Source organism: Ailuropoda melanoleuca, chromosome 12 (assembly GCF_002007445.2).
Source record: "Ailuropoda melanoleuca isolate Jingjing chromosome 12, ASM200744v2, whole genome shotgun sequence".
Lineage (NCBI taxonomy): Eukaryota > Metazoa > Chordata > Mammalia > Carnivora > Ursidae > Ailuropoda > Ailuropoda melanoleuca.
In genome coordinates, this window is record NC_048229.1 from 9,086,109 (window position 1) to 9,100,117 (window position 14,009).

The 14,009-nt window shown below is 37.3% G+C and overlaps 1 protein-coding gene across 2 annotated transcripts in view; it reads right to left on the reverse strand.

Moving 5' to 3' along the window:
• Positions 1-233: 233 nt before the first annotated feature.
• NAA25 (N-alpha-acetyltransferase 25, NatB auxiliary subunit) overlaps positions 234-14,009 on the reverse strand; it is a 69,771-nt gene continuing 55,995 nt past the window's right edge. For both annotated transcript variants that reach the window (XM_034639697.1, XM_002925235.4), the window contains 3 exons: positions 12,516-12,626; positions 8,323-8,469; positions 234-3,085 (listed from right to left, as the gene is read on the reverse strand). In XM_034639697.1, coding sequence (XP_034495588.1) covers positions 2,963-3,085; positions 8,323-8,469; positions 12,516-12,626 — 381 coding nt within the window. In that variant the 3' untranslated portion in view covers positions 234-2,962. The remainder of the gene's footprint in view (positions 3,086-8,322; positions 8,470-12,515; positions 12,627-14,009) is intronic.

Sequence of the window (14,009 nt, forward strand, 5' to 3'; positions counted from 1 at the left end):
AATATAACAGTCAGTACAAAATTGAGATGAATTATGTCATTTAAAAGGTTGTGGCTTCTAAGAATCTAAAAAGAAATGACCCAGGCGGAAATGCCAACTTAAAATGGAAGTGTAACCTATCTAGTTTCATTGGCTATGCATGCTTCACTTAGTTCTGAAGGGAGAATATATACTTCCCATATTAATAAATGACATCAAATAAGTAGGAAGAGTTTCAATAACAAGGCCATAGATACATTGAAACCCCTTTTTATATTAAAAGTTTAAATGAAAGACAAATCCAGGTTGAACATAGTGATTGCAAAATATAATGCAATTTTGAACAATTTAAATTATGAAAATATACAAAATTGATGGGCAACACAGCTAGGCATTTGTACATTTTCCATTATGTGAAGAACACTAAAACTTTCTCTATGCTTTATCCACATCAGATAAATGATTTAAACCAAATGTTTGCTTTGGAGAGTCTTAACTTAGGATCTCAGTAGTATAAAAAGCAGTAATTTTTCAGTCTGTAAACAGTAGTCGTGTTTTTTCTTTCTTTTTTTTTTAAATATCAATTTACCACACAAACACAACAACAACAACAAAAAAACCCACACAAACCAAAAACAGCAGCAGCAGCAATGGGTTATTTGGGAATTCTCTTCAAATACCAATGACATACAATTGCTGAAGGGTGCTTTTTACTCATGTAAGAATATATATATATATATATTTTTTTAAACTGTACACAATTTATAGTGCATAACAGTTTCCAAAAGAACAGATCAATAAAAGATATTGGCCATTTCTGCATAATTTCATTCTTTTTACAATTATCTCAAAATGTAAGAGGCTGGATCTAACTGAAATGCTACATTTAGTAGGAAAGTCAGCAAGTAACAAAGGAAGCATAACCTCGACGTAACATTATTTGTCACTAAAACCAGGAGAGGTCCCAGGTGCCCCTAGACAAAAGACTATTAGGTAGACCACTGGAGTCAAGCACTGTCCCTGAGGACCAAAGCCAGCTCACTGAGCACACATATGCTAGATTGACCATGGTCAGCTGAAGACTTGTTTCATACCCCATTTCTATGTACAGTATTTTTGGATATTCAGAGAAACATTTCAAGAACACATGCCATACACTCATACCCCCACCCTCATACACACACCAAGTTCCATCTAAATAGGCAATAGTTTTACAAAATTATGATATGTTGTCATTAAATTAGATTTGGAATCAATTAGAATTTTCAGTTCATCTTGTTCAAGGCAGTTCTTCCTTTTGGGATGGGGTATGATGGCTGTGGATACCAACTTACATCAAAAAAGTAACTTTCTTGAAATTACTTGATGGACTACAATTTCCAGCAAGTCTTATTTTGAACAGATAATGTAGTAATTTTCTTAAAAATTTCCTTGGAAGTTTAAGCAGTTATTAATCACCCTATCAAATTGTGAATCTAAGAAAGTCACGATGTGGGGACAAAATGCAATTGTTTTGCATACAGAGATTTTCCAAGCTCTTTTGTTTGCTTTTAAAAGAAAAAAATATCACATTTCACTGGAGAAGTGAGTAGGAAAGGACCTGTAAGGTCTTTAAGACCAATCAACCCTCGATCAGATGCTTGAATTTCCTCATCAAACTCGTATCTTTGCTCTTACAGAATTACTAACTTTAATGGTATTTGAGTAACAAAGACCAAAAACAGAAGCACAGATTCAAACACAAAAAGTTATCAAAGCAATATAAACTGTATAACATTTTCAAGAGCAATGTTTATCTTTTCTGTCAGACCAACCTCTGAAGCCACAGTCTTGGGGAGCTCCAGGTGAACAATGTAAACACCATCCTGGTGTAATTCTCAAGTTTGAAGAAAGTAGACTGAACGTCAAACCCAATGGATAACATTTTTTTTGCCAGCCTAAAACTTAAAACCTAGGTTAAGTCCATAATATACATTCCTTCCTTCCTTCCTTCCTCCCCAAACCCCCCATTTAAAAAACACTAAAGTGTTAAATCTTTATTTTCAAGCACACACACACACACACACATATATATGCTTGAAAAATATATATGTAAAAGCATATACATATATATATATCTCACAAAACCAATGACATTGGTATTAGATTTGCCTGCATAAATTATGTACACCTCTCTTCTTTAAAACAGTGATTCCCATCTTCCCCAAAGATGGATGAAAGACAGTAAGCTAGTCCTCAACAGGCTCTTAAGTGGCCTGCACTGCTTTTCCCTCCATATGGTGTAAGTTAACACAAGCCTATCTGTGATTTAACTCTCACAGGAGCTAGGATGGGGATTTCTTGGCTATTGGACTATTAAGCTAAACACTGAGTGCCCGTGGTCATCCAAGTGGCGCTCTTCAGTGACAGGTGCTTATGCCAAATTCCATCTGAGGCCCTTTGGGTACCTGCTTTGGGTTCTGTGGGAGCCAAGGAGCTGAGGAAGCCTCAAAACTAAACTAATATGGAAAGAGGGCCTGCTCCCAGTCATGGTCCCCCTCTATTTCTGCTTTCTGCTTCCTAGGGCTCAAGGACGAGACCAAACACCCACTGCGATAATGGTAGGACCATTCAGCTGCTCTGAGGTCAATGCTTTATGCTTAATTTCTATTGCTGCTTTTATAGGACCCCCCGCTACGTACCAGATGTTTCTGGTGATGGGAGGAAAGAAGAAAAGTGGGGTTCTCTTGTGGCTGCCATATGCATATGAACATGTATAAAAAGTGGTCAAACCCAGATGAGGGTCCTGCTTCTGGTTTATATACAATAATTTAATCAGTTGTATACATTTAATACCTAAAAAATTAATTCACAATCAAAGTCCTTCATGCATTTTATGAGGAAGTTCTGGATTAAAATGATGGTCAACCAGATGTAGCTTTTGCCTGGGAAGATGATGTCATTTCCTGCCGCAGAGTCACTGGTGCCTGTGGTTCACACTTCCTTAAATTTTTAGTTTCTTTGTGGTCTCCAGTCTTTTTTTCAGCAGCTCTCCAATTTCCAGAAGTGAGTGTAGATAACTGCTCTGCACCTTACCTTGCACAGTCTTTGAAAATTTTCTCTCTTCCTACAAAGGAGATAAGAATTAGTGGTCTTGCTCTGAAGGCATTCCCCCAGATTATAGTTCTTCTCATGGAAGTAAAAACTACCATTACCTTTGGTCTCACTTCAAGCTCCATCAGAATACAATGGGTCACTTTCAATTTCATATAATGCAAAGGCTTAAAGCTCATCACAGATGTATATTTTTCCATGTGATTTTTCACTAACACCCTATTGCTTTAGCATCATTATTCTTTCAATTCTTTCATCAGTATTCTAAGTTATACAAAAATCAAAAAACTGAGATTTCTGATTAATGTTCATCCAGAAAAAAAGGAAATGTTCATCCAGAAAATTATTACTAAGTAGTCTAGTTATAAAATCACTATTTTGTTATGAGCTATACAAAATAGAAAAATTAAGATTTCTGATTATTTCATCAGAGAACAAAAGTAGAAATTATTAATTTGGACATTATCAGGGCCACTTCTTAAAGGCATCAAATTTACCTTTGCCAACTTTTCTAGTTACAGTATTGATAGGTGTCCTTCCATATTGACAAAGTCCATGGGTTCCAGAGACCAAACAGCTAAAAAAAAAAAAAACCAAGCTTTCCTAGACCTCCTCAAATACGTGCTACACACTTGACCTGTAGTAGAGACTACAAAAAATAAAGGGATGGAATGTTCAAACAGAGAAAGGAGGTTGGCCAAGAACTGGTTAGGGTTAGATGAAGTTGGCAGTACTGCAAAGCCCTGAGGAAACCAGGGAAGCACACGTTTGGCCGAACAATATTACCTTGAGACCTCATCTACCTTGGAAATACACATGTGCATTAGTAGAGAAGGTATGTAAAATACACTTCATTCAGGACTGTAGTAAATGTATATAAACAATCTAAAATATCCAATGGCTATGGTGCATTTATATTTTGAATACCATACAGCTGTTTAAAAGAATAAGACTGATGTATATGCATTAGCCTGAACAAATCTCCTGAATATAAGGTTAAGTGAAAAAAAAAAAAGCCAAGTTTCAGTTTAAAATAGTGTATCATTGACTTTCAAAAACCTAACAGCTATCAGAGTACATTAAAAGGTTACATTAAAAGGTCTTGGCACACAACCAGTTTCAATGGATACCCCTATGGAAAAGGAAAAAGGACTAGGACTGGAGGTGGTAGTCCAGACTCCTTATGCATAGTGTTTCAAGTTCAGAAAGAAAGGAAGAAAAAAGAAGTAAACCTAGTGGAAATTGAAGAAGAAAAAAATTTTTTCACCCAAAAGACAAATAGCACTAATATGAATCCTACATTTGGTGGCTGGTGCTGCTCAGTTATTATAGGTATTACGACTTCAATAAAAATAGGCAATAAAATACCCCATCCTCCAATACACCTTCCATTATTGTTTTATGTAATCCTCACTATAATCCTGTAAGAGGTATTATGATTTCCATTTTACAGAAAAAGAAACTAAGGCCCAGAAAGGTTAAGTAACTTCCCAAGGTCAAAAGATGAGGACAAGGGCACCTGGGTGGCTCAGTCAGTTGAGCATCCAACTCTTTGTTTCAGCTCAAGTCATGATCTCAGGATTGTGAGATCGAGCCCCGTGTTGGGCTCTGTGCTCAGCAGGGAGTCTGCTTCTCCTTCTCCCTCTCTGCCTCCTCCCCCTGCTTATGCTCTGTCTCTCTCTAATAAATAAATAAAATCTTAAAAAAAAAAAAAAAAGATGACAGAGTGAAGTCTTGAAAAATTTAAAGTAGTGCAAAGTTAAAGATAACCTTCAGAATGAATACTCAAAATGAGAAATCTTATTCCTCACATCAGAAAGCAAGATCCTTTGACAATAACCACACAATCAGCAACAGCAGGCTACTGTGCCTGTCATCTCTGTACTGGACAGTCCTTCCCACGTATCATGTGCTCTAGCTCTCCTTAATGACTCACGGTGCCCCCACACAATTCACCTTTCTGCCTCCATGCTTTTGTCTGCCTCTTTCTGCTTTGGATTCCTTTTATCTATTCCAGTCTACCTACTGAAAACTTACTAATCCTTAAATGCCCCCTCTCAGGTAAGACTCTTTCTGACTCGCTCAGTTTTTGTGCCTCTATCGTATCTCCAAATTAATCGGTATTCATCTCTCTACAGCTGGGTCTTTTTTCAAATTAACATATAGTGTATTATTAGTTTCAGAGGTAGACTTCAGTGATTCATCAGTCTCCTATAATACCCAGTGCTCATTACATCACGTACCTTCTTTAATGTCCATCATCCAACTTACCCCACCTTCTCACCCCCCACCCCAGCAACCCTGTTTATTTCCTATCATTAAGAGTCTGTTATGGTTTGTCTCCCTCTCTGATTTCGTCTTGTATTATTTTTCCCTCCCTTCCCCCTATGATCCTGTTTCTTAAATTCCACATAGTGAGATCATATGGTAACTGTCTTTCTCTGATTGAATTATTTCACTTAGCATAATACCTCTAGTTCCATCCACATCGTTGCAAATGGTAAGATTTCATTTTTTGATGTCTGAGTAGTATTCCACTGTGTAGCTATATCACATCTTTCTTATCCATTCACCTGTTGATGGGCATCTGGGCTCTTTCCATACTTTGGCTATTGTGGACACTGCTACTATAAACAATGGGGTGCAGGTGCCCCTTCAGATCACTGTGCTTGTATCCTTTGGATAAATACCTAGTCGTGCTACTGCTGGGTGGTAGGGTAGCTCTTATTTTCAATTTTCTGAGGAACCTCCATACTATTTCCAACCAGGTCTTTTGATCACTGTGTTTTATGAGCATTTACCCAAAAGAGCATGCTCAATAAATTTATATTTACTTATTAACAAACTCAAAGATACCCAGCAAAGCCCAATGAAGCATGTGACATGAAGCAATGTGACATTCATTCAAGTTTGTGATCTTAAAGATTTTTTTAAAGATTTTATTTATTTGTCAGAAGGAGAGAGAGAGCACAAGTAAGGGGAGCAGCAGGGAGAGGGAGAAGAAGGCTCCCTGCTGAGCAGAGAGCCCAACATGGGGCTCAATCTCAGGACCCTGGGATCATGCATGACCTGAGCCAAAGGCAGATGCTTAACTGACAGCCACCTAGGTGTCCCTAAGATTTTTTTTTTAATAGATATTATAATTTTGAGTTTTTATTGTTCTACAGCATTCAGGAAAGGGGTTGAGAGTTTGGAGTAGAGAACAAGTTTGGGTTTGTCCTAAAAAATCAAATAGCTCAAAATCTACCACTAATTACCATATTTCTCTACATGTAAAAGTGTTCCAAATGGACCATCAAGTATCTCTTCTTTCAGAGTAGTGTGCAAGTGCGAGGCAAGAATCCTAGCTAGGATGTACCTATTTATCAAGGATTCAATTACTAGGCTTTTACTGGCCACCCAAGTGTCCAGAAGTCATAAAGGCTAGTGGCAGATAACAATGTGTTATATGAATACAGAAGAGGAAGAGGTGGGGATGGTTCTGGATGATGAGACTGGGGGTTATCTGGGGCTGAGAAATGAGAGGTGCTATTTAACTCTCTTAAACATACATTTTGTGTGTAAGGAAATAGTGAAACACTATAGAGCAATTACAAAGAATAAGGTACAGTACCCATATGTAGTAATCCACACACTTAGTACAAAAAAAGCCCCCAAAAACCAATGTATAATACGCTATCATTTGTGTTTAAAAGTAAAAGGTTGTGGGGAAGGAAACAGGTATCACATGCTTGTAGCTGGGTTATCAAACTCAGGAAGACTGCACAAGAAACTGCCGACAACAATGGTTCCTTCTTGGAAACGGAACTAGAGAATGGGTTAGAATGGGAAGAAGACATTTCACTATATAGTCTTTATGCCACATTTTTTTTTACCATGTGCTTATTTTATTTTTTAAAACAGTGTAAAGCTTGAAGAAAGGAAGACTAAATAAATAAAACAAAAATACTAAAGAATTAATCCATTAGTTAGTCCTACTCACCACTGAAGTCTATATTCATTCTAATGTACATAGGAAAGCAGCTGAATATACAGCTTAACTGTCTAAAACCAAACTTCTGGTTTCACCTCTGAACACCTCTGCTTTCTTTAACCAGTCTTTGGAAATGTTATTGAAGGCCCTGAGCCCCTTCCCACAGTAAGCCTCTTGTAAGAATTGAAGCTTTACAAAAGAGGGTCTTACAATCTTTTTAAACTGGTGTGCCAAGCAAGATTCCATTCATCCTCCTCCCTGGAAAGGTCTGGGGCTAGAAATAATGGCTGCTCTCATTAGGGGATGAGCTCCCTCACTAGCAGAGGCTCAGGTCAGACGAACTACTCAGGGGAGCACTCCCTCATGACGGGAGTTTCATCACTAGAGCAATTAGGCTGGTGAATGTTAACTCACCTGACACCATTAAATCCTCAATCATTTCAGACTGGAAGTTACTTAATTTTTTTTAAAGAATACATACCTTAAAGGCAAGACTTTACAAGGCTTTTGCTAACAAAAATTTTTTTTTTAAGATTTTATTTATTAATTTGACAGAGAGAAACAGCCAGCGAGAGAGGGAACACAAGCAGGGGGAGTGGGAGAGGAAGAAGCAGGTTCCCAGCAGAGGAGCCTGATGTGGGGCTCGATTCCGTAACACCGGGATCACGCCCTGAGCCGAAGGCAGTCGCTTAACCACTGCGCTACCCAGGCGTCCCTTGCTAACAAAATTTTAAGAAACTAGCCTAAGTAATTACCAGGACAAGTGTGATGAGTGGTACCTTTGATTCCATGCTTGGCTCCATTCCCCCTTTTCACTGGCTTACTCTCCAGCCTAATTATTACTGACATAATTATTTATGATCTTCGGCATCTCTTTTTCAGGTGATAACTGCTGGGATGGCAAAGAAACCAGCCAACGCAGCAGCAGGTAACTTCTCCCTCAAGGAGACTGTCCCTGGATCTCAATGGCTGGTTTCCTGTGGTGCTCACAACAGGGACAGTTCTGATTGTACTCCTCATTAATTAATCATCAGTTTTCACAGTAAAGGAACAACCCCAAAAATGTACAGAAAGGAGGTATGGGGTGGGGAGAAGTGAAGGGAGAGGGGAACCCACCACCACTGATGACACAACAAAAAACTGCTGCCAGGCACCTTCCAATCACAAGTCCTACATGAAGCAAATGATAAGTTGAAACTAACTTGTCCTTGTGATTCAAGAGAAGAACACTTGAGTATCTACAAATAACTTATTGCTGATCACCCACAGTCTCTTACCAGTGAGAGAGAAGTATCTTCTAAAATAAGTTCTTCAAGTTTAAGTGCAATTAGATGTGTTTCAAGCCCTTTAATATGATCCACAACGTTGGAAATTAAAGTCTGAAGCCCAGTAACATAGTCTTGGAAACTGGTGAAGACAGGTGGCTGGAAAAAAGATTTTTAAAAAGATGGAAGATTATCAAACATATTTCCTTTGATTACATCTCATAAGCTTTATTAACCTCATGCTACAGTATTACTTAATGCTATTAATAGTAACCAGGATGGATCCAGTTTTGGATATTAAGACAGTCTCTCAAACCAAGGTAAATTTAATTGCCACCAAATAATGCCTAACTCAGCAACAATGACAAGCATTTTTTTTTTTTATGGTGTTTATTCACTCTGGGAAACTGCAGATGGAAAAACCAATAGAAAATATCTTAGTTGGTCATTACTCAACTTCAGGCTGAGAATCTTCTGGAACACTAAAGATGATGAGAAGAACCAAAATATCATTTCTTCTCTATATGTCTTTGAGATTTTCTCTAATGTTAAAAACAGAAATAGAGTTTTCTAAGTTCCAACAGAAAAAATAATGGGTAACAACAGTCATGAAAATTCTGAAAAACAGCACTTAAGGGGAACTTGCCCTCATATATATTAGAGTATATTATAAAGTTACATGAAATCCAGACAGTACTGGTATATAAGCGAACTGATAAAAAGTGAAAGGAAACAAATCCCAAGGTAAACCAAAGAATATAAGGGAATTTAAATGGTGCCATCTCAAAACACTGGTTTCCAGTGGATGAATGGTACTGAGATAACTAGCTAGACATTTGAAAATATAAAATAGGGGCACCTGGCTGGCTAAGTCAGTACAGCATGCAACTCTTGATCTTGGGGCTTGTGGTCGTGAGTTCAAGCCTCTCCTTGGGTGTACGGATGACTTAAAAATAAATTTTTTTAAACATTTATTTATTTGAGAGAGAGAGAAAGAGAGCAAGCACATGAGTGGAGATAAAAAGAGGGAGAAAAATCTCAAGCAGACTCCCCACTGTGCACGGAGCCCAATAACTCATGGAGATCATGACTTGAGCCGAAACCAAGAGTCAGAAGCTTAACTGTTTGAGCCACCCAGGTGCCCCCAAAATAAAATCTTTTAAAAAAATAAACAAAATAAAAAGTACCAAAATAAATTCCAAATTCAGTAAATACCTAAGTTTAAAAAATCCACCAAAGCACCAGAAGAAAATTTAGGTAATGGCATGAGTAATAAATTGAAAAGGCCTTTCTAAACATTACATCAAGCTAAGAACCATTTAAAAAAATTTTTTTAGTTACTATGTTGACCAAAAAAATTACTCAAGCTAAAAGATAAATGAAAAACTGAAAAAAAAAAACTGCATCATATGGGATACAGAATTAATAACTATTAAGAGCCCAACAGCTTAAAATGTATCATTAGAAAAAATATTACTACAACAGGAAACTTGGGTAAAGATATGAACAGAAAATATATCAAAGAATTCTCAGCAGCATTTGACACAATTTAAAAATCAGACAAACACAAGAAACCTGGCCAGTCAGTTAAAGCAAGCTCGTGCACTCTCTCTCATTCTCTCTCTCAAATAAATAAATAAAATCTTAAAAAAAAAAAAAAAGAAATGAGATACANTGAGATACATCTGCATATCTCCAAAAGAGATGTCCAAGGTGCCCTGTTAAATGAAAACACAAACAGGCAAGTTGCAGATATAGAGCATAAGTCTGGTTGGTTTGCAGTGGTGATCACTGGTTGTTGGGAATATGAGTGATCTTTACTTATTCACACCTTTAGGTTACTATGATGATCAAAAAAACAGGAAGGCTGTTCTCATTTTTAGAAATTAAAAAAACAATAACTACAAACCACCACCACCCCCACCCCCAAATCCAAATACCAGTAAGCTATTTGACATGTTCTAGGAACGTAGGCTTTCATTAGAAAAGAGTAACAGAGCAACTTTTATCTATACTTTCAAACTTTACACTCATGATCTGTTAAATTATCTTGAATAAAGAGAGAAGGTTCCTTCACTTAGCCCCTCATCCAAATGTAACTACCCTTTGTTTCTGAATGAATGGAAACATCCAGCGAAGCACAGTGCCAAATCTAAAGACTTCCTGAATTGTTACTGAATTATGCAGGAGGCCAATATTACCACTAAAGCCATCAACATTTCAAATGACAATGGTCACTATATGTTGCTACAGTGAAAAAAAATCTCCCACTTATAATGAAAGGATAAATTCAAACATTAATAAAACAGTTATGTCCTGTGCAGAATGAATCCTAAATAACTTTCCTTATGAAAAGGATACATATTATGTTAATGTTTTAAAAATTCGAAAATTAAATCAATAAAGATGGAAGGACACTCCAAAATTGAAGACAAAGAGAAATAAATGAATCTTATTTATATGAATAATATAATCCCAGTTTTTAATTCCAGTGTTTTTACAGAGTGCCTCAACTGTCTATATTACTGGAACATATTCTAAGGACAAAGAACAACTGCAAAAAAATTTGAACTTTATATAGTGGTTTATTGAAACTAGTAATGCAAATGATATAATGATGTAATTCCAAAACTGTTTAGTATTTCTTGTAAAACAGGTGAAATAAATATACTGATGCTGTAAGGAACCAGGGTTCAAACTCTGGGGGGGAAGCTACAAACTGAAATGAGGGAAGGAAAAGAAGGAAGAACACTGTGATGCTGGACTAAAACTAGAGGTATCAGTAAGAATTAATTATTCTGTGTGTTTGCATGTGTAAAGTAAATTAAGTTTCCTGTCTCTTTCCACTAACATAAAATTGAAACCCCATTAACAATTAATACACTTAACATCTAGATCTTGGTTTTGAAACGCCACTCCCCATAAAGAAACAAGGCAGGGCTCCTTGGAAAAATATTTCAATTCAGTTCAATGGGAACAAAGTGGATGGAGCATTTTTGCTGTTTCAGAAAACAAGGGCTCAAAAGCTGGTGAAGACATGTTCAAGGACAGGAACCAGCTTAAAGTTGCTCCCATTAGTCAAATCTGAGCATGCAAAACAGAATGATGATAATGGATTAGAAGGGAAATTTTAAAAAGAATGATACTCAAACAGATAGTATTAAACACCATACACACAAATATATACATGAATGAGGTTGAGACAGCTCTATTTTACAGAAAAATGTCAACTAATAAATCATAAAGGATGGACAGAATTTTTAAAAATCACCATTGTGGAACCATCAGTGTACTAAATGATACATGCAAGTTAGACTTAACAGTGGATGCTAAAACCAGCAGGTGAAAGGCTGATAAGGGAATAGGACATTCGCAGTCTCAAAGCATCATCCTACAGATGACTTAATAATTACAGGGGGGAATATATAAACAAAGGGGGGAAAGGCACCTTTACAATGAAGAAATCCACAGACATTTCCTTTTTCAAATAATTAAATCTGAAAGCACCAATAATGGGACAGAACAACCTTAGTGCCTCCTGATTTAATTTGCTAAAACATTAATGTTGAACCTAACCCCAAAGAAACAATTAGCCAAATCCAGATTGTAAGACATTCTACCAAAAACCTAGCTAGACTCTCTTCAAAACTAAGGACAAACAAAAGGCTATGGAAGTATTTTAGATTAATGAAGGGTAAAAAGATATGAGAAATAAAAGCTATGTCAGATCCTTAATAGGGTTCCAGTATTTTGAAAAAGGCTATAATAAAGGACACAGTTGGGATAACTGGGGATATATGAATATGGACATTATAATATTATTGTATCAATAATAAATGTCTGGACTGTGAAAATTTCTTGAGTATTGTGGTTTTGTAGGAGACTGCCCTGTTCTACCTGTTAAGTATCACAAAGTCTGCACTTTCCTTTCAAATAGTTCAACAAACAAGGGGGGATAGATAGGATGAGAGAGAAAGATAAAGCAGATGGGGTAAAGCGGTATTAACAAGCAAATCTAGGTAAGGATATTTGGGTGTCATCATGCTAGTCTTTCGGCTTTTCTAAAAGTGTGTAATTTAAAAACAAAAACAATCTGGGGAGAGAAAATGAATATACACAGGACAGTAAGGTCTCTTATAGTAATGCAGGAAAACAGTGAAAAGAAAAAGCAGTATGCAGTCAGGTTGTATTTTCTCTGTTATTACCATGATGATGCTGGTTTCTTTTTTCTTCTTTTTCTTTTTCTGTAAATTTAATTTGTATGGTCGCAGGACACTCTCACAGTAACTGGACACCCAAAGGATAATAGAAATAGTCTAAAAGAGGAAAAATTGCAAATTCATCAATAAGGATCACATTCAAGACATCTATCAGGAACAGTTAAGGGTTATGGATTATACAATCCTTGCTGACAGTTCTTCTGTGCAAATCCCTTCAAATTCTCCTCTAGCTCTCCACTACAGATAGAGAGATTAGATTAATTTCTACAATTACCACATGGATTCAGAAGACCTTCATCTGAATACTGCTCAGAATACTATGATTGCTTCAATCTTTATACTCCCTTCTAGCTCTCCCAGCCCTGAAGCTATCCTCCACTAGGTCCAGTTTCCTTTCACTCCCCTGCAGGAAGTAGAAATCCCTTTCACTCAAGTGAAAGGTCCAAATTCCTACATAAGGAATCCAAAGGTTCTTTACAATCTGCCCCCTCCCCACCCACCTCCCAGCCCAGTAAGATATTACTTCACCTACAAATCTTAAATATAAACAGAGAGGGGCATCTGGCTGGCTCAGTCAGTTAAGCATCCAACTCCTGATTTCAGCTCAGGTCATGCTCTCAGGGTTGTGAGACTGAGCCAACGTCAGGCTCCATGCTGGGCATGGAGCCTGCTTAAGATTCTCTCTCTCTCGGGGTCCCTGGGTGGCTCAGTCAGTTAAGTGTTCTGACTCTTGATGTAGGCTCGGGTCACGATTTCAGGTTCAAGGGACTGAGTGCCACATCAGGCTCTGCGCTCAGCATAGTCTGCTTGTCCCTCTCCCTCTCTGCACCTCCTCCCGCACTCTCTCTCTCAAATAAATAAAATCTTTAAACAACCAAAAAAATTCTCTCTCTCCCTCTGCCCCATACCCCACGCTCGCTCGCTCTCTCTAAAAGAAAAACAAAAAACCCAAAAAACAGAGAAATCTCCTTGGGTCAGCACGTTTCCTCCTTTAAGTTAGGTGTTTATGCCTATGCTTCTCCGGTACAGAGTGCGTGGACATACCCATGCACGTATTACTGGTTTGTTCAGAGTCTAGACACACTTGTGCCAGTCACCAGAACAGACTAGGAGAAGAAAAGTATATAAACATGTGACAAAAATAAGATTATGGATAATGAGCATTTGCAATCCTCCTCTTCTCTCTGGTTAAAAGAGGAGAAAGTTTTGCTAAATTGGCGCCCAGATTCTCCTTCACAATGCAGAATCTTAGTAATTAGTGCAGAGCAACAACAAATTTAAAAAGCCGGTGAAATTAACTTAAATACACAATACTCGAGTCAAAAAGGAAAGTGAACAGAGAAGACAGATTTGGAGTGAATGTGAGGAATTTTTAAAAGATCGGTAGAGCGCATTGCAAGTTTTATTCATTATGAACAAAACCTTCTTGGTATGCTTGGAAGGAGCTCATTCAAAAATGACTTAAATTACTTTCACTCA